General features: G+C 43.0%; 1 protein-coding gene and 1 pseudogene across 1 annotated transcript in view; both read left to right on the forward strand.

Annotated features, from left to right (window-relative positions):
• Nucleotides 1–21,180, forward strand: part of CCDC150 (coiled-coil domain containing 150) — an 80,492-nt gene that overhangs the window by 58,920 nt on the left and 392 nt on the right. The window contains 16 exon segments of the mRNA XM_066345825.1: nt 282–393; nt 1,195–1,339; nt 1,342–1,363; nt 3,820–3,890; nt 3,893–3,912; nt 5,156–5,325; nt 6,578–6,634; nt 6,636–6,665; nt 6,667–6,712; nt 15,196–15,288; nt 16,372–16,473; nt 16,946–17,032; nt 17,451–17,479; nt 17,481–17,532; nt 20,673–20,754; nt 20,757–20,791. Of these exon segments, the coding sequence (XP_066201922.1) occupies nt 282–393; nt 1,195–1,339; nt 1,342–1,363; nt 3,820–3,890; nt 3,893–3,912; nt 5,156–5,325; nt 6,578–6,634; nt 6,636–6,665; nt 6,667–6,712; nt 15,196–15,288; nt 16,372–16,473; nt 16,946–17,032; nt 17,451–17,479; nt 17,481–17,532; nt 20,673–20,754; nt 20,757–20,791 (1,153 nt within the window).
• LOC136378817 (nucleoside diphosphate kinase homolog 5 pseudogene) lies at nt 15,808–16,325 on the forward strand (annotated as a pseudogene).

Raw genomic sequence — 21,180 nt, forward strand, 5'->3', positions numbered from 1 at the left:
AAACAATGAGGATTGATCAGAGGAGAAATTTTCTTCTAAAGAAAACTTTACAAGGACTTTAAAATGTTTTCCTTAAAAATGCATAATTTAATTTTTTTTTCAAATGTCTTAAAATAATCAAAAAGAAAAAGTCTTAATTATTTTCTTTTGAAACACATCTGATCTTGGTAATAATTGCCTATATTTATTAAGTATGCTTTATTCACGTGATATTAACTGCTGTTATTTCATGTTAAATTAAATCAGTAAATGGGTTCTAGTTAAATGGTTTATGTACTTAGTGAAAACGGAGGTCACATTCCAAACTTCTCTTTAACAGCAGTTGCTAGATTGGCCTCACTGAAGAGGGCTGTGAATTGCATCATTTTTCAGCAGCTTCCACTTCCTCTTATGGTCTTTAATCTTCAGTGATTCTGATGGGCTTCAGATGAGTTCTCTTCTGCTCCCATCATAAGATAGCTGACCAGGCGGCCTAGCGTGCGGAGGACCTGGGTTCGATTCCCGGCCAGGGCACACAGGAGAAGCGCCCATTTGCTTCTCCACCCCTCCGCCGCACTTTCCTCTCTGTCTCTCTCTTCCCCTCCCGCAGCCAAGGCTCCATTGGAGCAAAGATGGCCCAGGCGCTGGGGATGGCTCTGTGGCCTCTGCCTCAGGCGCTAGAGTGGCTCTGGTCGCAACATGGCAACGCCCAGGATGGGCAGAGCATCGCCCCCTGGTGGGCAGAGCGTTGCCCCTGGTGGGCGTGCCGGGTGGATCCCGGTCGGGTGCATGCGGGAGTCTGTCTGACTGTCTCTCCCTGTTTCCAGCTTCAGAAAAATGAAAGAAAAAGAAAAAAGAAAAAAAAAAAAAAGATAGCTGACCAGGGCCAGTGCAGACCAGGCTGGGACCACTTCTTGACCCAAGAATGGGTGATCCCAATGTGTCTGGTTAATGTATGTGCTGTGACATGCCAGTAGTTGGGAAGCACTTCAGAGTTCTCCGTAGGGTCCAGAGGATCTGGGGTCTAGTTTTCTTTTTCTCAAAGCCACAATAACTTAAGAAACAGAATACAAGTAAAATATGCTTTAATTTTTTCTCTTAGCATTCTATCATGCCTGGATCCCATATATTTTCTCCTAGAAGTAATGGGGACTCCACAACAGCAGAGTAACCGGAAAGAATCAAATATTTTTTTCTGTTTTCATTTTCTATTAGGTGGGAATTTTTCAACAACAGTTGGCAGAAGCTAAAGAAGACACCTGCAAAGTCACCATCATGTTGGAGGATGTCCTGTCTTCTCATAGGTAGATGCAAGGTGCTTTGCAGAAAGTACAAATGGAGCTAGAGTGAAGGGACTTGCAGCTGCGGGCCTCCAGAAACAAAGGCACGAGAGAGTTTTCAGTCTTGGTACCTGAACTTTTCTGCGGCACTGTAGTCAGGAGCAGTGTGAAGTCCAGGAACCAAGTCATCTTCTATTACTTCCTTTGCAAAACACGAGTGACATTTTTTTTATTTTTTATTTTTTTTTATTTTTTGTATTTTTCTGAAGCTGGAAATGGGGAGAGACAGTCAGACAGACTCCCGCATGCGCCCGACCAGGATCCACCCGGCACGCCCACCAGGGGCTACGCTCTGCCCACCAGGGGGCGATGCTCTGCCCCTCCGGGGCGACCAGAGCCACTCTAGCGCCTGGGGCAGAGGCCAAGGAGCCATCCCTAGCGCCCGGGCCATCTTTTTGCTCCAATGGAGCCTCGGCTGCGGGAGGGGAAGAGAGAGACAGAGAGGAAGGAGGGGGTGGGGGTGGAGAAGCAAATGGGCGCTTCTCCTATGTGCCCTGGCCAGGAATCGAACCCGGGTCCCCCGCACGCCAGGCCGACACTCTACCGCTGAGCCAACCGGCCAGGGCTGAGTGACATTTTTTTTAAAGAAGTTATATCACTTTGTGATTATTATTATTTTTTGTGACAGAGAGACAGAGAGAGGACGTAGGGATAGAATGACAAAAAGGGAGAGAGATGAGAAGCATCAATTCTTTGTTTTGGCACCTTAGTTGTTCATTGATTGCTTTCTCATATGTGGCTTGACTTGGGGGCTACTGCAGACAGAGTAACCCCTTGCTCAAGCCACACTACTGACATTTGAAAGAACTAATTTCAAGTTAGGAAAAATCTAGAATTAGAAATTGACATGATTTCCAGAAATTCAAAATCCTTATATTTTTGTAGTGATATAAGGGAGTATGCATTCTAGAGATCTAGAAATTCATGTGATATACTACATTTACTCTTACTGATTTCTACACCTTTAAACTTGACCTTGGGTCTTACAGAATTGTAGTTGTCAAGACAATTGAAGCTAAGTGCCTACTTTAGTTTGAATTAACTATCCATTTATTAGTGTCCTATTTAAATATTAATAATTATTTTATTTATTAAAAATATTTTTTTTAGGTTTGGAAGGGAGATAGTGGGGCAGACTCCTTCATGCACCCTGACCCGGATCCACCTGGCAACCCCATTTGGGGCCAGTGCTGGAGTACTGAGTTATTTTTAGCACCTGAAGCTGATGTGCTCCGAGGAAGCCATCTTCAGTGCCTGGCGCCACACAAACCAATTGAGCCGCTAGCTGTGGGAGGGGAAGAGGAAGAGAAGGAGGGTGGTAAACAGGTGGTTGCTTTTCCTATGTGCCCTGACCGAGACTCAAACCTGGGACATCCATACCCCAGGCCGACGCTCTATCCACTGAGCCTCTGGCCAGGGCCTTAATAATTACTTTGGATGAATCATTCTGAGAACTACTTCCAGCCATGTTCTGTTAGTAAACGCCTTTGAGTGTTTCAAAAATTACATAAAAGCTTTCCTTTTAGGTTAATAAACAAATGATCAAAGTTTACTAAGGCCTCTAAAATATTATGTGTATATTAGTGGTGTATAATGCCTCTGTTATGAGAGAACAAGTGAGTTCTATATTCTTCATTGTGCTTTATTTTTTACATATTATCAATGTGTATTACTTCTGCATTTAAAAAGAAATTTCAAGGGGGTGGTATTCAAAATATTGTTTACCATTCACAATAAAATTCTAAGTTGCTGCTGCTGCATCTAGGAGCAGAAAAGTCAACGTAAAGCCAATCTATGTAGGGGTGATACGTTTTTGTACATTTACACATATATATATTCACTAGTACAAAAATTTCATTTGTAGTTTATATATTATATTATAAAATTACCAGCCTGTAAGTTAGCTTAATGTATGAAGCCAAAATTGTACCATAGCTGGGACAAATTTTTAATCTATAGAAGCCTCCATTTCTTCTTTTATCCTTTTTTTTCCAAGTGAGAATGGGAGATAGACTCCTGCAAGCGCCCCAACCAATCCACACAGCAACCCACATCTGGGGCCATGCTTGCAACCAAGTTTTTTTTTTTTTTAGCACCTGAGGAGGAAACTCCACAGAGCCATCCTCGGCACCCATGGCCGATGTGCTCAAACCAACATAGAGCTATGGCTGCAGGAGGGGATGATAGAGAGAGGGAGAAAGGGTGGAGTGGAGAAGCAGATAGGTGCTTCTCCTGTGCTTCCTGACCAGGAATCGAACCTGGGACATCCATATGCTGGGCCAACACTTTACCACTGAGCCAACTGGTCAGGGTCAGCCTTCATTTCTTAACCTGAAGCTGAGGATACTGTCACCTGCCAACTTTCAGATATACTGAGCATCCGTAGCCTACTATGTATGCTACTTGGGCTTCTTAGATGAAGCGTGCCCTGTAACCCCCAAGGGTATCATTCCTAGAAGGTTCTTTTCTATAGTCACTTTTTCTGTGCTTCCATTTCTAGGGCTCTGAATCAGCAGAGGGCGCAGAAGCTGGAAGCAGAAGTGGACCAGTGGCCAGCTAGAGCGCTTGTTGTGGGTGCCAGCACAATAGTGAGGTAGAGGCCAGGTTGTTATAAATGATAACATTGAAATTTCTGGTTTTGGGGGGATATAGCTATATTGGAAAAATGGAGTAAAACAATCATGTAAATTTCCTTTTCATTCAAGTCTGACTTTTGGACACTGACATATTTACAAATAGGAATAGGGCCTACAATCTTACAGTGACTCAGTTTTTGGGAAACCAGGCCACAATGATGCCTAATTCTTTTTGTCCTCTTATGGTTCACATTATTTTCATTTATTAATGCATAAATGATTGCACAAGTTAAAGGGCTTGGACCATAGCTTATACACTCAGTTAGACACAGCTAGAGCCTGACCAGGTGGTGGCACAGTAGATGGAGCTTCGGCCTAGAATGCTAAGGACCCAGGTTCAAAACCCTGAGGTCGCTGGTTTGAGCACAGCTTCATCCAGCTGGAGTGCAGGCTCACCAGCTTGAGCTCAGGGTCACCAGCTTCAGCATGGGATCACAGACACAACCCATAGCCACTGGGTTGAGCCCAAGGTCGCTGGCTTGAACAAGGGGTCACTCACTCAGCTGGAGCCCCCTGTCAAGGCACATATGAGAAAGCAATCAATGAACAGCTAAGATGCCTCAACTATGAGTTGATGCTTCTCATATCTCTCCCTTACTGTCTGTCCGTCTGTCCCTTTCTCTTCTCTTTCTCTCTCTGTCTCTCTCTCTCTTATACAAAATAAAAGAAATAGCTAGAGTGACTCCACTACTAGAAGGACACATACTCTGTGTGTGGACACAGGTGCATACACACATGAATATGTATGTACACATATGCATTTATATAAAATATCCATGGATATTTTATACCTAGTACATATACATGGATATTTTATATAAATAAGCTCTTTCTGGAAAGATATACCAGGATCAGTTGCTAGTTCTTATCTCTGTAGCCGGTGAGACCAGAAGGTCATAGGAAGGGTAATTTAACTACTTTAAACATCTACAAATTAGGGTAAATTAAGTTGGCTCTATTTTCCAAAGCTCTGTGGTGACCAGTGGAACATACCTTCCCTTTGCTCTCTAAGAGTCCCCAAAGCAATGTCCATAATAAGTTCTCACATATATATTCCGTGCATCTGAAATCTCTGGTTATGATTCCAACTAAGTATCGTTTCAGTGGCACACACAGCATAAGGTAGGGGAGGGAGTGACTATCCAGTGCTAGTGTCTTCTTGCATCTGTTACAGTGGAATTACAGCCCTCTTTCTTTCAGATGGAGCCGCTACAGAAAGCTGTCGATGTTGCTGGAGAAGACAGCAGGAAGCTGGCTATGAGCCTAGAGCAAGCTCTCCAGACAAATACTCATCTGCAAATAAAGCTAGACCATGTCCAAGAGAAATTGGAAAGCAAAGAACTTGAGCGACAAAATTTGGAAACCTTTAAGTAAGGGCAATATAGTCACAGTGAAATTAGGGGAAGCCTCTGGGAGAGTAAGTTTGACTCATTCACATAAATCATTCAAACCATTTTCTCCTGCTTTGAAGTGATGCTCCCAGCAGAGCCATGTTAGGATCCAGGCAGAGCTGAGCAGCAGCAAATAGTACTGGCTGCCCGAGGTATGCTCACGTCCAACTCTCCCTTCGTCTAGTATCAAGCTTTTTCTGTACATGAAAATTAAGCCAATATTTAAAAAATATTGGTTAGAAGGGACAGTTGCATATTTCTGTGAATCCTCTTCTATCAGAAGCTCATGTGTCATTTAAAAGCATGATGTGGAAAAGAAATAACAGCCTGGATGGTTATTCCCCTCCAGGAGTGGAAAGACCCCATATCAACAGATGCAAAACCGTTGTTTTCAATTTTGGCCTGAAATTAATTAGATCAGACCCATTAGGTTCATGTCAAGCCACTCAAGTTTTGTCTTAAACTGTATCTAGGTAAATATAATCAGTAATATTCCATGAAACTTAATACCCAAGGGAAATGCAGTGTGCACATAGGTCTTGACTGAGGCAGGTGAAGGTATTTTTCATGCTTATGATCTGTGCAAATTATATATTCTGGTGTAACATTGCAGGCTCAAGGCTTTTTTTTAAAAAAGGCAATGAGGTAGAAAGACAGACTCCTGCATGCCCTGGGACCAGGATCCACCTGGCAAGCCCCCTACCAGGTGATGCTCTGCCCATATGGGGCCATTGCTCCATTGCTCAGCAACTGAGCTATTTTAGTGCCTGAGGTGAGGCCATGGAGCCATCCTCAGCACCTGGGGTCAACTTGCTTGAACCAATTGAGCCATGGCTACAGGAAGGGCAGTGGGGGGAGGGATGGAGAAGCAGATGGTCACTTCTCCAGTGTGCCCTGACTGGGAATCAAACCTGGGACATTGACGTGCTGGGCCAACACACACTCTACCTGGCTAGCGCAAAGACTTTATTATTGGTTAAAACAAGAGTATGTGTTTCACTCTTTTGGTTGCACCTCTTTATATTGAACGACTTTTAAAAAAAAAAAATGCTCCAGGTAATGCTTTTTTTCCTTCTTTTAATGAGCTCCAGATCAGTAACCTGGTGACTGATCTGTATCTCATTTATCAGTCACTCACCTTTTGGAGAGTTGTACATTCTCCTCCCGATCTTTCTTTCTTCCTAAGATGATTTCTAAAGGTGACTTATCATTGGTCTTTTTCAAAACAGAGACCAGATCTGACTGAAGATTCTAAAATGGAAGCAGAGCTGCATGCTGAACACATAGAAGCTAAAAAAGCAGTTTCAAACTGAGAGAGACTATAAAGAAAGCGACACAATGGGAAATAGCTAAGCTATGAAGTCAAGTTACAAAAGTGATTCTAGCCTTGTGATATCAAAAGTGATAATGCCTTGTAAGAGGAGAACAGGAGAACTAGGTATTGGATGCAGGTATTCTTTGGCTCTTTTTTTTTTTTCTGAAGTGAGAAGTGGGGAGGCAGAGAGACAGACTCCTGCATGAGCCCGACTGGGATCCACCTGGAAAGCCCACCAGGGGGCAATGCTCTGCCCATCTGGGGCAGTTGCCCCATTGCAACTGGAGCCATTCTAGCACCTGAGGTGGAGGCCATGGCGCTATCCTCAGTGCCTGGGCCAACTTTGTTCCCATGGAGCCTTGGATACAGGAGGGGAAGAGAGAGACAGGGAGAGAGAGAAAGGAGAGGGGGAAGGGTGGAGAAGCAGATGGGCACTTCTCCTCTGTGCCCTGGCCAGAAATCAAACCCGGGACTTCCACACGCTGGGCCAATGCTCTACTACTGAGCCAATCAGCCAGGGCCCAGTATTCTTTTGCTCTTTTAATGGCCCTTCACCAGCAAACTAGATGCAGCTGAGTAATCTCTGCTGTTTGTAAACTGACACATAAAAAGGTTTCTTCTATACAAATCACCTTCATGAGAGTTTTTCCATCAGAGAGTAATAAGAGTGGAGGGAGGGATAAGTAGACTGTCACCAGAGAGGCAAATCAAATCACCCGTCTCCTCAGTTCACTTCATTAGCACCCATGGCGCATTTGCCTTCTCCTGAGAGGCACAGGTAAAAGCAGTAGAAGGTAAATATATATATGATGCTAAATGAACCTTGCTTAACTGTGATCCCCACTCTTTACATGAGACAAATAGGGAAAACATGAGGGGACTTTCCTTGGATAAGTAGAGGCTGTTTACAATTCTGAAGGAATTTAAAGTTAGGGAAAATTTGTTGTGGCTGGTTGGGTGATAGAAGAAGGAAGCTGGATTGAGACGGCAGAGCTGACTGACGCCCAGTGTGAGAGGACACGCACAGCTTAGTGACAAATGAACAGGGCATGTGAGCAGACGGAAAGGATAATGTGTCTCTCTTGGCCAGAGCGGAGACTGGGAAATGTCTGAGAAAGAGTGGCTAGCTTCCATGGGCCCAGGGTTGGCCTTGACTACCAGAATGTGGGGTGTAGACTATTAGGCCAAAGCAGAGAAAGGCCGTGGTGGGGGCGGGGGAGGTAATGGCATGAGCACAGTTTTAGGAAGGTTGGTCTGCTAGCAGTGGGAAGGAGGAAGGATGAAGAGAAACTGGAGACATGGTAGCTCGGGAAAAGTAAAACAGTTACTTTGGGCTTTATAATTTTTTTCAATTACAATTGACATATTTTTTTTTATTTTTTTAAATAATTTTATCTTTTTAATGGGGCGACATCAATAAATAAGGATACATATATTTAAAGATAACAAGTCCAGGTTATCTTGTCATTCAATTATGTTGCATACCCATCACCCAAAGTCAGATTGTCCTCTGTCACCTTCTATCTAGTTTTCTTTGTGCCCCTCCCCCTCCCCCTTTCCCTCTCCCTTTCTCCCCTCCCCCCATAACCACCACACTCTTATCAATGTCTCTTAGTTTCACTTTTATGTCCCACCTACGTATGGAAGTATGGAATAATGCAGTTCCTGGTTTTTTCTGATTTACTTATTTCACTTCGTATAATGTTATCAAGATCCCACCATTTTGCTGTAAATGATCCGATGTCATCATTTCTTATGGCTGAGTAGTATTCCATAGTACATATGTGCCACATCTTCTTTATCCAGTCATCTATTGACGGGCTTTTTGGTTGTTTCCATGTCCTGGCCACTGTGAACAATGCTGCAATGAACATGGGGCTGCATGTGTCTTTACGTATCAATGTTTCTGAGTTTTGGGGGTATATACCCAGTAGAGGGATTGCTGGGTCATAAGGCAGTTCTATTTTTAGTCTTTTGAGGAACTGCCATACTTTCTTCTATAATGGTTGTACTACTTTACATTCCCACCAACAGTGGATGAGGGTTCCTTTTTCTCCACAGCCTCTCCAACATTTGCTATACAATTGACATATATTAATATATTAGTTTCAGGTGTATATCCCAGTTATTCGACATTACATAACTTACTTAGTGATTATCCCAATAAATCTCGTACTCTTGCCAATCCCTTCTGGCCTGCAGGTTATGTTGAGAAATCAGCTGACAGTCTTATGAGAGTTCCCTTGTAGATAACTGCTTTCCTCTTGCTGCTTTTAAGATTCTTTGTCTTCAGTCTTTTACATTTTAAATACGATGTTTGTGGTGTGGGCCTCTTTGGGTTCATCTTGTTTGGGACTCCCTGCGCTTCCAGGACTTGTGTGTCCATTTCCTTCACCAAGTTAGGGAAGTTTTCTGTCATTCTTTTTCAAATAGGTTTTCCATTTCTCTCCGTCTCCTCCTCCTGCATCACACCACCACCGTGATGTGACTGTTGGTATGCTTGAAGTTGTCCCAGAGGCTTCTTTTACTGTCCTCATTTTTTTTAGTTCCTTTTTTCTTTTTGCTGTTGTGATTGGGTGTTTTTTGCTTCCTTATCTTCCAGATTGCTGATTTGATTCTTCACTTCACCTCTTCTACAATGATTCCCTGTAAATTATTCTTTATTTCAGTTAGTTTCCCCTTAATTTCTGATTCATCCTTTTCTATGCTGTTGAGGTGCAAAGTTCAGTGAGGATCCTTAAACCCAGTGTTTTGAACTCTGCATCTAGTAGATTACTTGTCTCTATTTTGTTTAGTTCTTTTTCTGGAGTTTTGTTCTGTTCTTTCACTTGGGACGTGTTTCTTTGCCTCCTCGTTTTGACAGTCTCCCTGCGTTGGTTTCTTTGTGTTAGGTAGACATGCTTGGTAGAGCGGCCTGATGTAGTAGGTGTTCAGTAGGGTCTGATGGCACAACCTCCGGACCACCCAAGCTGGGCACTCAAGGTGCACGCCCCATCTGGGCTGTGTATACCCGCCTCCTATAATTGAGCTTCCTGCTGTTGGCTCATCAATGGGAGGGATTTATCCTCCAGGCCAGTCAGTTGCAGGGACTGGCTGCAACCATTGACCCCTGACCGCTATGGAGGATCATTGTGCAGAGGCCCACCCACAGAGCAGGATTTTCTTCAGTGGGGCTCTCGAACTACAGTGACAATAGATTTTATTGATGTAATATTGGTTAATATAATATAAATTTTAGGTATCTATTATTACTCAGTGTAACTCATGCATGCTGACCGTGGGAAGTCTAGTTTCCTCCATTACCATATGTTTGACCCCCTTTGCTCACGTTGCCCTTGCCCCACCCCTTTCCCCTCTGATTACCACCATTCGGTTTTCTGTCTCCATGAGTTTGTTTTTTTCGTCTGTTACTTTTTGTTTTATCACAGTTTTTTCTTTTTACATCTGATTTATTTCACCTGGCATCATAATCTCAAGCTCTATCCATGCTGTTGCAAATGGCAGTATTTCATATTTTTTATGGCACTGTAGGACAGTATTCCATTGTGCATATGTACCACATCTTCTTTCCATTCATCCACCAGTGGACACTTAACATTGTTTTCATATTTTGACTATTGTAAATAATACTGCAGTGAAGTTAGGAGTATATATATTTTTAGATTTAGTGTTTTCATTTCCTTTGGGTAAATACCCAGAAGAGGAATTGCTGGATCATATGGTAGTTTTGTTCTTAATTTTTAAAGAATCCTCTGTACTGTTTTCCATAGTGGCTGCACAAATTTGCAACCTTCACCAACAGTGTACAAATGTTCCCTTTTCTCCACATTTTCCCCAACACTTGTTATTTCTTTTCCTTTTTATATAGCCATACTAATAGGTGTCAGATGATATCTCATATGGTTTTGATTTGCATTTCCCTAATACTTAGTGATGTTGAACTACTTTTCATATGCCAGTTAGCCAATTGTTTGTGTTTTGTTGAGTTGTATAAATTCTTTGTATACTTTGGATATTAACCCCTTATCAGAAGTATCATTTGGAAATATCTCCTCTCATTTTGTTGGTTGCCTTTTTGTTTCATTAATGATTTCCTTTGCTGTACAGAAGCTTTTTAGTTTTAGTCCCGTAATTTATTTATTTTTGTTTTTGTTTCTGTGGCCTTTGGAGTAAAAATAACAAAAACACCACCAAGACCGATGTCCAGAAGCTTAGTGCTTGTGTTTTCTTCTATGTATTTAATTGTTTCAGGTCTGACATTCCAGTCTTTAATCCATTTTATTTCATTTTTGTGCGTGGTATAAGATAATTGTCTAGTTTTATTATTTTACATCTGGCTGTCCAGTTTTCCCTACACCGTTTATTGAAGAGATTTTTCTGTCTCCATTGTATTTTCTTGGCTCCTTTGTCAAAAAATTAGTTGCTCATATAAGTGTGGGATGTTTTTTGTTTTTTCTGGGCTTTCAATTTTGTTCCATTGGGTTTATGTATCTGTTTTTTGTTGTTGTTGTTGTTGTTTTTGCCAATGCCATAATGTTTTGATTACTGTAGCTTTGTAGTATAGTTTGAAATCAGAGCATGTGGTACCCCCATTTGTGATAGCTTTGGCAATTTGAGGTCTTCTGTGGTTCCGTATAAGTTTGAGGATTTTTTATTCTATTTCTGTGTAAAATGACATTGGAATTTTGTAGGAATTGCATTGAATCTGTAGATTTCTTTTTAATACTGATATGTTATTTTTTCTAATTCCTGAACATAGAATATCTTTCTATTTCTTTGTGTCTTCAATTTTTTTCAACATCTTGTAGTTTTCAGTGTAAATTAAGTTTATTCCCAAGTATTTTATTTTTTCTGTTGTGAATATAAATATGATATTTTGTTGTTAGTATATATAGAAACAACAGATATTTATATATTGGTTTTTATATCCTGTAACTTAAATGTATTTATTTTTTCTAATAGTTTTCTGATGGAGTGTGTAGGGTTTTCTATATATCATATAAGTCATCCACAAATCCACTTACTCTTCTTCCTTCCCAATTTGGAGGCCTTTTATTTTTTGCCCAGTGGCTCTGGCTAGGACTTCCAGTGCTATATTGAGTAATTGTGGCAACAGTGGACATCCTTGTCTTATTCCTGATCTTAGAGGGAAAGCTCTCAGTTCTTCACCACTGACTATGATATTAGCTGAGGGTTTGTCATATGTGGTCTTTATTAAACTGAAGAACATTCTTTTTACACCCAATTTATTGAGTTTACCTCAAATGTATATTGTATCTTGTCAAGTGGTTTTTTTGTTTCTATTGAGATGATCATCATACCAATCAGGAGGGATCTGGATTCTCAGGCCACTGATGCTTCTTCTGCCTCTTGGACCCTCTGCTGGGTCATAGTTTTGGGGCCATACCCTGACTTCTTCACTATGACTACATTAGCTAGGGACGCAGGCTCAGCTACAGCAGCTAGGGACCCCTGTCACTGGGCACTGTCCCTGTCCGTTTCCTGTCCAGCCTCACCTGTGCATTCTGATACACCCACCCTCAGATGGACTGTTGATGGATCACTCAGGCACGCTAGTGTGTTGAGCAAAGAAACCTTTGTTGGGTCATAGATGTCCATCTGGTTGTAGATTCCAGGAGAGATAATGAGGGGTCTTTCCGCTCTGCCATGACACTAATGTCACGCCAACAGGAGAAAAATGTAAAGGTCAACACAGAAGGATACATAGTTGTGAAAAAAACTTAGCTTTTAGAATATTGAGAAGACAGGTTTTCTTAAGAATTCAAAGGCCTGATAAATGATAAAGACAATGAGAAACTCAGTATATTATTTTGGTATGACACAAAATCTTTACTTTCTTAGTAGAGTACCCCCAAAAACCTTTCACAATCTCTTACTAAGAATGGAACAGTAGTCCAAGAATTCTTTGTACTTTTAACAAAAAGAAGAAAAAAATTCTGGTTAACCTGCTTGTCTCTTCAGCCTTAAAACAAAGTTTTATTCACCCGAGGCCTCATACTGAACCCAAGTCCAGCTTAAGTTGGATCCAGTCCTGAAAAAAGAAATGCTCAAATAAAGTTTGAAAGCTCATCATGCAAAAGCTGTGGAGCTAGAACCTGAGAGGGCTTCCCTGTGCCTGTGACCTCCAGCTGCGTGGGGGAGGCAGGGAGCTCGATGGGGACCTGCGCCTGGTTGCTCTTCGCTCCTGGGGGCTCCCGGGTTCTCTTCCAGTCCCCTCTTCTGTTACTAGAACTGTTAAACATTTTAATATGCCTTAGTTCAGGGGTCTCAAACTCGCGGCCCGCGGGCTGCATGCAGCCCGCCGAACAATTTTGTGTGGCCCACAGACTAATCCACAAACTACAGTTTCTGGTCGTTTTGTGACACTGAAAAGTGTTGCGTAACAATTGCCTTTTGTAGACCTAGTGCGGCCCGATGAACGGCTGTGATCTTGCTCTGCGGCCCACATGCTGAGTTGTTTGAGACCCCTGCCTTAGTTGGTCTTTTAAGAGTTGATTTGAGAAAAATCAATTCAAATCAGGCAGCATCCAATCTAGCAGATAGAAAGTTCTAAAGAGCTGTAGAAGAGCTATAGAAGAGAGCAGGCACAAGGAAGTTAGAGCAGGCAAAAAAGCTGATTGTTATTGCAAAGTGATTATCCCTCACAGCATAGCGGGGGTTCCCCGGGGAGATCACCAAACTAGTATTGATCAGGTGATCCTAATTGACTGGTTCAAGTGTCTGTTTCTGGGAGAGCTGGAACTGTAATGAAGTCTGTTTGGTGATGTAGCATGAGTGACTCCATTTTAGGCCTGTTGTCTTGTTTTTAACAGTAATTACTATGCTGTTTTTCCACTAGACAAGTTATTATCTCTTTGTTCTTAAAGAAATGTTATAAAAACTGATGCAGTGATAGTCAATAACTGATAAATATTTATATAAACTATCATATAACTTATTTTCACTTCTCCAGACATGGGGTCACAAATGACAGAAAGGAAGAGAAAGACTTAAAGCATGGTTGTGATCACTGAGCGATTATTACGTGCCAGGCTCTGCATTCTTTCTCTACTTATTCTTATTTATCTGTTATATGAATCCTCTGAGGTAGGCTACTCACAACTTCCTAGGGAAGTTAATTATCCAAAATTACTTGGCTAATAACTGGTGAGCTGAGAGTTGAACTTAGCTCTGTCCGATTCCAAAGCCATGTCCTTAAAAGCAAATGTTGAATTTATTTTTATTTATCTGTCCTAAGAAAGATTGTGTTCTTTAGTGCTAAAAATTATGGAAATCAGGCCCTGGCTGGCTGGCTCAGCAGTAGAGCATTGGCCTGGCATGTGGAAGTCCCGGGTTTGATTTCCAATCAGGGCACACAGGAGAAGCAACCATCTGCTTCTCCACCCCTCTCCTTCCCCCTTCTCTCCCTTTCTCTCTCCCTCTCTCACTCTCTCACTCTCTCTTCCACTCTGACAGCCAAGGCTCTAATGGTTTGAGAAAATTGGTCCTGGGCACTGAGGATGGTTCCATGGCCTCGCTTCAGGTGCTAAAATAGCTTAGTTGCTGAGCAACAGAGCAGTGGCCCTAGATGGGCAGAGCATCGCCTGGTAAGGGGCTTGCCCGCTGGATCCCAGTCAGGGAACATGTGGGAGTCTGTCTCTCTGCCTCCCCGTCTTTCACTTAGTAATAAAAAAAATAATGGAGATTATGTAGAGTAGTGATCCCCAACCCCTGGGCCATGGACTGGTAGCGGTCCATGGGCCATTTGGTATGGGTCCGCAAAGAAAGAATAAATAACTTACATTATTTTTGTTTTATTTATATTTAAGTCTGAATGATGTTTTATTTTTAACAAATGACCAGATTAAAAAAAAAGACCAGATTCACTCTGTTACATCTGTCTAAGACTCACTGTTGACGCTTGTCTCAATCACGTGATACATTTATCTGTCCCACCCTAAAGGCCGGTCCTTGAAAATATTTTCTGATGTTAAACCAGTCTGTGGCCCAAAAAAGGTTGGGGACCACTGATGTAGAGTATTCCTCCACTAATCCACTTAATCAGACATAATTATTGGTGCTTCACTTACCCTCCCTTATTTTTTCTTTCTTCTGTTTTGTTTTGTGAGAGAGAGATAGGGAGAGAGGTGAGAAGCATCAACTTGTAGTTGTGTCACTTTAGTTCATTAATTGCTTCTCATAGGCTCCAGCCGAGCCAGTGACCCCTTGCTCAAGCCAGAAACTTTAGGCTCAAGCCAGCGACCATGGGGTCATGTCGATGACCCACTCTCAAACCAGAGATACTGCTTTCAAGCCGGATGAGCCTGCGCTCAAGCTAGCAACCTTCGGGTTTCGAACCTGGGTCCTCTGTATCCTAGGTTGACCCTCTATCCACCGTACCACTGCCTAATCAGGCATCCTGTTTAAAGAAAGTTTTAAAAAGAACAAAGTAAAGGGACAAAGCTAGCCACCATATGCTTTTCTTTACTCTAAATGGAAGGTAAAAATGTTCTAATTTTCCCTGTGTTCCACAGCTGAAGAAATCCCTCAAAGAAACCAACTGCAGATTGGTGGCAGTATTCAGCACCAACTGAGAGCTGTGGCGGAAACTTAAGAGAGCTAGAGAGGCTTTGGTTGTCTCGGAGAACTACAAACTGAGGGGGATGCATATCATTGCAGTCAATACATGTCAAGAATTTCTTGGCCCTGGCCAGTTGGCTCAGCGGTAGAGCATCGGCCTAGTGTGCGGAGGACCCGGCTTCGATTCCTGGCCAGGGCACACAGGAGAAGCGCCCATTTGCTTCTCCACCCCTCCGCCGCGCTTTCCTCTCTGTCTCTCTCTTCCCCTCCCGCAGCCAAGGCTCCATTGGAGCAAAGATGGCCCGGGCGCTGGGGATGGCTCTGTGGCCTCTGCCTCAGGCGCTAGAGTGGCTCTGGTCGCAACATGGCGACGCCCAGGATGGGCAGAGCATCGCCCCCTGGTGGGCAGAGCATCGCCCCTGGTGGGCGTGCCGGGTGGATCCTGGTCGGGCGCATGCGGGAGTCTGTCTGACTGTCTCTCCCTGTTTCCAGCTTCAGAAAAATGAAAAAAAAAAAAAAAAAAGAAAAAAAAAAGAATTTCTTAAATTGTACCTCGAAAAGCCAGAATGGAAATATCGATGCCCCCACCTCAGATATATGTAGAAAAAACTCTGGCCATTATCAAACCAGATATTGTTGACAAAGGAGGAGATACAAGATATTATTCTGGGATCTGGATTCACTATCATTCAGAGAAGAGAACTACATCTCAGCCCTGAGCTATGTAGCAACTTTTATGTGGAACAGTATGGGAAAATGTTTTCCCCCAATTTAACAGTTTACATGAGTTCTGGACCACTTGTTGCCATGATATTAGGTAGACATAAAGCCATCTCTTACTGGAAGGAACTTTTGGGACCAAGTAATAGCTTAAAAGCTAAGGAGACACACACAGACAATCTAAGGGCAATTTACGGCACAGATGAACTAAGGAATGCACTTCATGGGAGTTACGATTTTGCTGCCGCAGAAAGAGAAATTCGATTCATGTTTCCTGAAGATTTGGTTAGCTGATTGGCTGCTGGAAAATAATCCCAACAAACCTAAACGTTGTCACCCTCCAATTGCAGAAGAATTTAATTAAAATAAAGACCTCCAAAGAACAAATCAAAAAAAAAAAAAGAGAGAAGGTACTGAACAGTAACAAGGAGATGATAAAGGCGCAGAAGGCCTAAATTAAGCTCCACTCGTCAACTAGGGTGAATAATACTCAGACTAGAGAGAGGATGAAGGTTGTATGAGCAACCCTGTGTCTCCCCTCAGTTCTGTCGTACAGGCCTGTGTTCTGTGAACCATAGCTGTCCCAGGGAAGCGGGCAGATGCCTTGCCTTGCAGGCATTCTTTTCCAGCCAAGATGCTGCTGTGTCACTGTTGGGTTTCTCATTAGCTGCCATGTCATGTTCTGGCTCCCCACCTGTCTCTTCCACAGGGAACGTACCGGACTTTGCTCTTTGGGGATCAGTGGGCTGGATAGGAAGGAGAGCCCAGTAGGGACTGATGGCTGTGGATCTTCTGTGGGACTCTTTCTGTCGTCCTATAGGCAGAAAGAGCGAGCCAGGCATGCCACTGTGTCCAGGGAGAAGCCTGCAGCTTCAAATATGGCACCTGCGCTCCATTTCAACTTCATGAAAATGATACTTATTTTAAAGAACAGCCAAAATACTAGTTACTAAGGTTTCTGAACTAGATTTCATGGTTTTTCAGGAACTTGATACCCCTCGGCTCTTCGCTGTAGCTGATACACCTGCTGCTGTTGCAGGACGAGGGGCTATTCCCAGCCTAATGGAAAGCGTAACGTTGTATCCCTGGGAAGGGGCCGCCCAGATCCTCGTTGCAGGACGAGGGCTGTTCCCAGCCTGATGGAAAGCTTAACGTTGTATCCCCGGAAAGGGGCCGCCCAGATCCTCCCGCGCTCGTCTCCCAACGGAGATTCTCTGCTGTGAAGAGTGTCCCTCCAGTTCTGGAAAGAGATGTTACTCCCTTTTTCTCAGGAGAATCCACAACAAAATCAAAATATATCATCATAGACACACACGTATACTGTAGGTTAAACTGGACAGCCTTTGTCTTGCATTTGGGTAGCACCTGAAGTTAGAATGTACCAGGTCGTATTTTCATAATTTGGTTGCTCATTTAATACAAATACTGAATCTCTTTGTACGATGTGATACATTGGGACTTGGTTAAAACCTTTGTATCCTGTTTTCAGGAATTGAAAGAAACTGTCAGACACCTGAGGAAAAGAGGCAACAGAGAATAAGCTGAAAGAAGCCAGTGTGGCATCAGAAGAGGTAAGCCAGAGCCGTGGACGTGGACGCAGACACGCTTCCTCAGGCACAGGCCCCTTGAACAGAAGTCAGTGTGAATCCTGCACTAACCTAGTTGTCAGGAGCTCAACAGGTAAGAAGCAGCAGCTTACCAAGTACTGGCTCTAGTATAAAAAATCATTTTTAGATTAGGATTTTGTATCCTGATGTGAAATGCTGAAATATTGGTGAAGCCTGAAGTCCAAGTTCCTCCCACTACATAGAAGAAGGGGAGGCTGGCATGTGTGGGTTTTAATGCATTAGTGTTTGACATCAACTAATGAGAGTGGAAGCTTTGTTCAGTCAATAGCTAGAAGTGTAAAGTTGGCCCTATTAATTTGTGAATTTACTTTCTCCTAATATTTTAAGTTGACTTTTTTTTCTTAGCGAGAGGAGGGAGGCAGAAAGAGGCTCCTGCATGCACCAGACTGTGATCCACTTGGCAATCCCACTAGGGGGCAGTGCTTTGCCCATCTGGGGCCCTTGCTCAGCTGCAACCAGAGCCATTTTTTTAGCGCCTGAGATGGAGGCTGGGGAGCCCTCCTCAGTGCCTAGAGGCCAACTTGCTCTAATTGAGCCATGTGTGCAAGAGGGGAAGACGGAGAGAAGTGAGGGGGAAGGGTGGAGAAGCAGATGGGTGCTTCTCCTGTGTGCCCTGACCAGGATTCGAACCTGGGACATCCACACACCAGGCCAATGCTCCAGCCAGAGCCCAAGATACAAGTTTTTTTGTTTTTGTTTTCTTTTTCCAAGTGAGAGGAGGGAAGATGTGTCCTGAACAGGTTTCATTCTGCAACCCCTGCTGGGGACGATACTCTACCCTTCTGGGGCCATGCTGTAACTGAGCTATTTTTAACACCTGAGGTGGAGGCTCCATGAAGCCACCCTCAGCGCCCGGTTTATGTGCTCGAATCAATTAAGCCATGGCTGCGGGAGGGGAAGAGAGAGAGAGTTAGAGGGGAGGAGGAGGGGTGGAGAAGGAGATGGTTGCTTCTCCTGTGTCCCCTGACTGGGAATCAAACCCAGGACTTCCACATGCCAGGCTGATGCTCTACCACTGAGCCAACCGGCCAGGACTATAAATTGGCTTTGTAAAAGGTGTTTTAAATCATGCCTTTTTAGAGCTAGAAAGGATCTTTGAAATCCTTATTCCACTACAACCAACCCTCGTTGTTCGGATAAGAAAACAGATTCTTAAGCTTAAGTTATTATCGTGATGTTGCTATCAGTTGGCTGTAATTTTCCCCATTAATAGCTATTAAATTACATGACAATGACTTTCAAAATAGTATATTAAAAAGAATATGGGCTATGACAGTCCTGAGTTGGAATGCCACCTGGGACACTTACTGTGGCCCTTAGGAAGTTGCATTTACTCTCCTGACCTCATCAGATAGCATATCCATGGAAGAGCAGGGAGTTAATACCTGCTGCTCTGTTCTGATAGATGGCTCAGAGTCAGTTTCAATAAATGTTAGCTGCCTTCTCATTCACTATACAGGAGGAGACACGATGTATATGCCATCTCAAGCATCTTTTCCTCCACTCCCGGTAAAGGTGCTGGAGAAAGGTGGGGTTCGGTTTGGTTTGGGGGTGGGGGTGTCGCTGTCATCAGGACACACAGACAGACCTGAAAACAGCTTTCTAAAGGTTAGATAGCAAGGGGAGCTCAATTTTCTTACCTCACTCTTCTGCGTACACTTGAGCTGGCTAACAGAGGACAGTACATGGTGGCACATCCCTTGAGGACCTGTTACATGGCAGTGCCAGGGGATGGAGACACTGGGCGAACAAGCCAGACAAGCCCCTGCTCCCAGGGCACTGGGCTCCTCCCAGGCAAGAGAGACACCTGCCACTCTCTCCAGCTTCAGAATCCGAGAGCGAAATGCTGTCCATGAAATGAGTGATCAGAGAGGGGAATCAGTCACTTTATTCTAGAGCAGCGATTTTCAACCTTTTTCATCTCATGGCACACACAAACTACCTTATTTCCCCATGTATAAGATGCACCCTCTTCCGAAAAATTTGGGGTCTAAAAACCGGGTGCAGCTTACAGTGGTTGTAGTTTTTTTTACTTGCATTTCTCACTTTTTCATGCGGATGAGGAATTGTATGAATTTTATGATGAATAAAACCTGAGTTCAATAACTTTACGTTAATATACTTTTTTTTTTCAAATTTTGGGCCTGAAAATTAAGGTGCGTCTTATACATAGGGAAATAATTACTAAAATTCAGCACACCAAAAAATATATTATTTTGCTGATGTAACAAAAAAGTAAGTATAATTTTGATTTGTCCACACAGGACAGCTGTAGTTGTGTTGGCAGTTTTCAGTTTTTTATCTGACAGTCTAAGGAAAAAGGGGTCAGTGCTCCGGCTGAAGAGTCAGGTATTGCAGGTTTTAAAAACTCTTGCGGTGCACTATTGAAAATCACTGTTCTAGAGGATATGTTCTGGACTTGTTGTGAAGCAGCCTTCAAAAAAGCAAAACATCCCTAATACTTGGAAAAGTGCAGGCGTGTATAAGCACTCAGTAAATATTTGTCAAATACAGTAAATGAATACTGAGTCCAGTTCATCGTCAAAGACAGACTGTTGGAGGGACTGTTTAAGTAGAACAAAGATAGTTTGGAAGTGTGTGCTTATGAGCTAAATAAAATATACTTTTATGATAAAAGAAATAAAAAAATTAATTTACAGTGAACTGGCCCAGTTTTTTAGTAATGAATTCTATTATTTTCATAAAGCACAACAGAAAAATCAGCCTTTACAATTTAGGGACTTTGGAGAAATATTTAGTCTTAGGAAATAAAATTCAAAAGGCGGTTTGAACTACTGTTTTCATCTTCAGTGCCATCTTGTGATTTTAGTATCTTCTCTCCTGGATTCTGTTTCCCTCATTCTCATCCAGGAAATACTCACAAGGTATGAAAGGCAGCAGCAGGCCTGCATGCATTGTTTAACTTCGTATTCAGAATTACTGTCTCATCTATAGGATATGTGTTATGCAAATAGGTTGCAAGGCCTTCCAGTCAGAATTTGGGTCTTTTAATACCTTGGTAAAAAGGCTCTTGAACTAATTTTAACATCTGTTGTAACTTTTAATAACATTTATATACTCAGGTAATAGCTAAGCTGGAAGAAGCTCACCGCTGGTTTAAGTGCAGGTTCGATGGCCTACAGCTTGAGCTGACAAAAAACCGGTTGCACAACTTCCCTGGGAAAACGGGTGGCAGGAAGAGGTAGGGCCTTTAGACAGGGCTGGCTTAAGCAATTTGTAGATTTCTAATTATAGAAGTTCTCTCTTCATCCAGCTCCTCTCTTTACTAATCTGTAGATTTCTTTAAACTACTGCAAGGAAAGCAATGAATTAATTTTTTTTCTTAAAAGTACAACCTCTCCAGCCCTGGCCCATTGGTTCAGCAGTAGAGCGTCGGCCTGGCTTGTGGAAGTCCTGGGTTTGATTCCTGGCCAGGGCACACAGGAGAAGCGCCCATCTGCTTCTCTACCCCTCCCCCTCTCCTTTCTCTCTCTCTCTCTCTTCCCCTCCCACAGCCAAGGCTCCATTAGAGCAAAGTTTGCCCGGGCAGAGAGGACAGCTCCATGGCCTCTACCTCAGGCGCTAGAATGG

This window comes from Saccopteryx leptura, chromosome 7 (genome assembly GCF_036850995.1).
Source record: "Saccopteryx leptura isolate mSacLep1 chromosome 7, mSacLep1_pri_phased_curated, whole genome shotgun sequence".
NCBI lineage: Eukaryota > Metazoa > Chordata > Mammalia > Chiroptera > Emballonuridae > Saccopteryx > Saccopteryx leptura.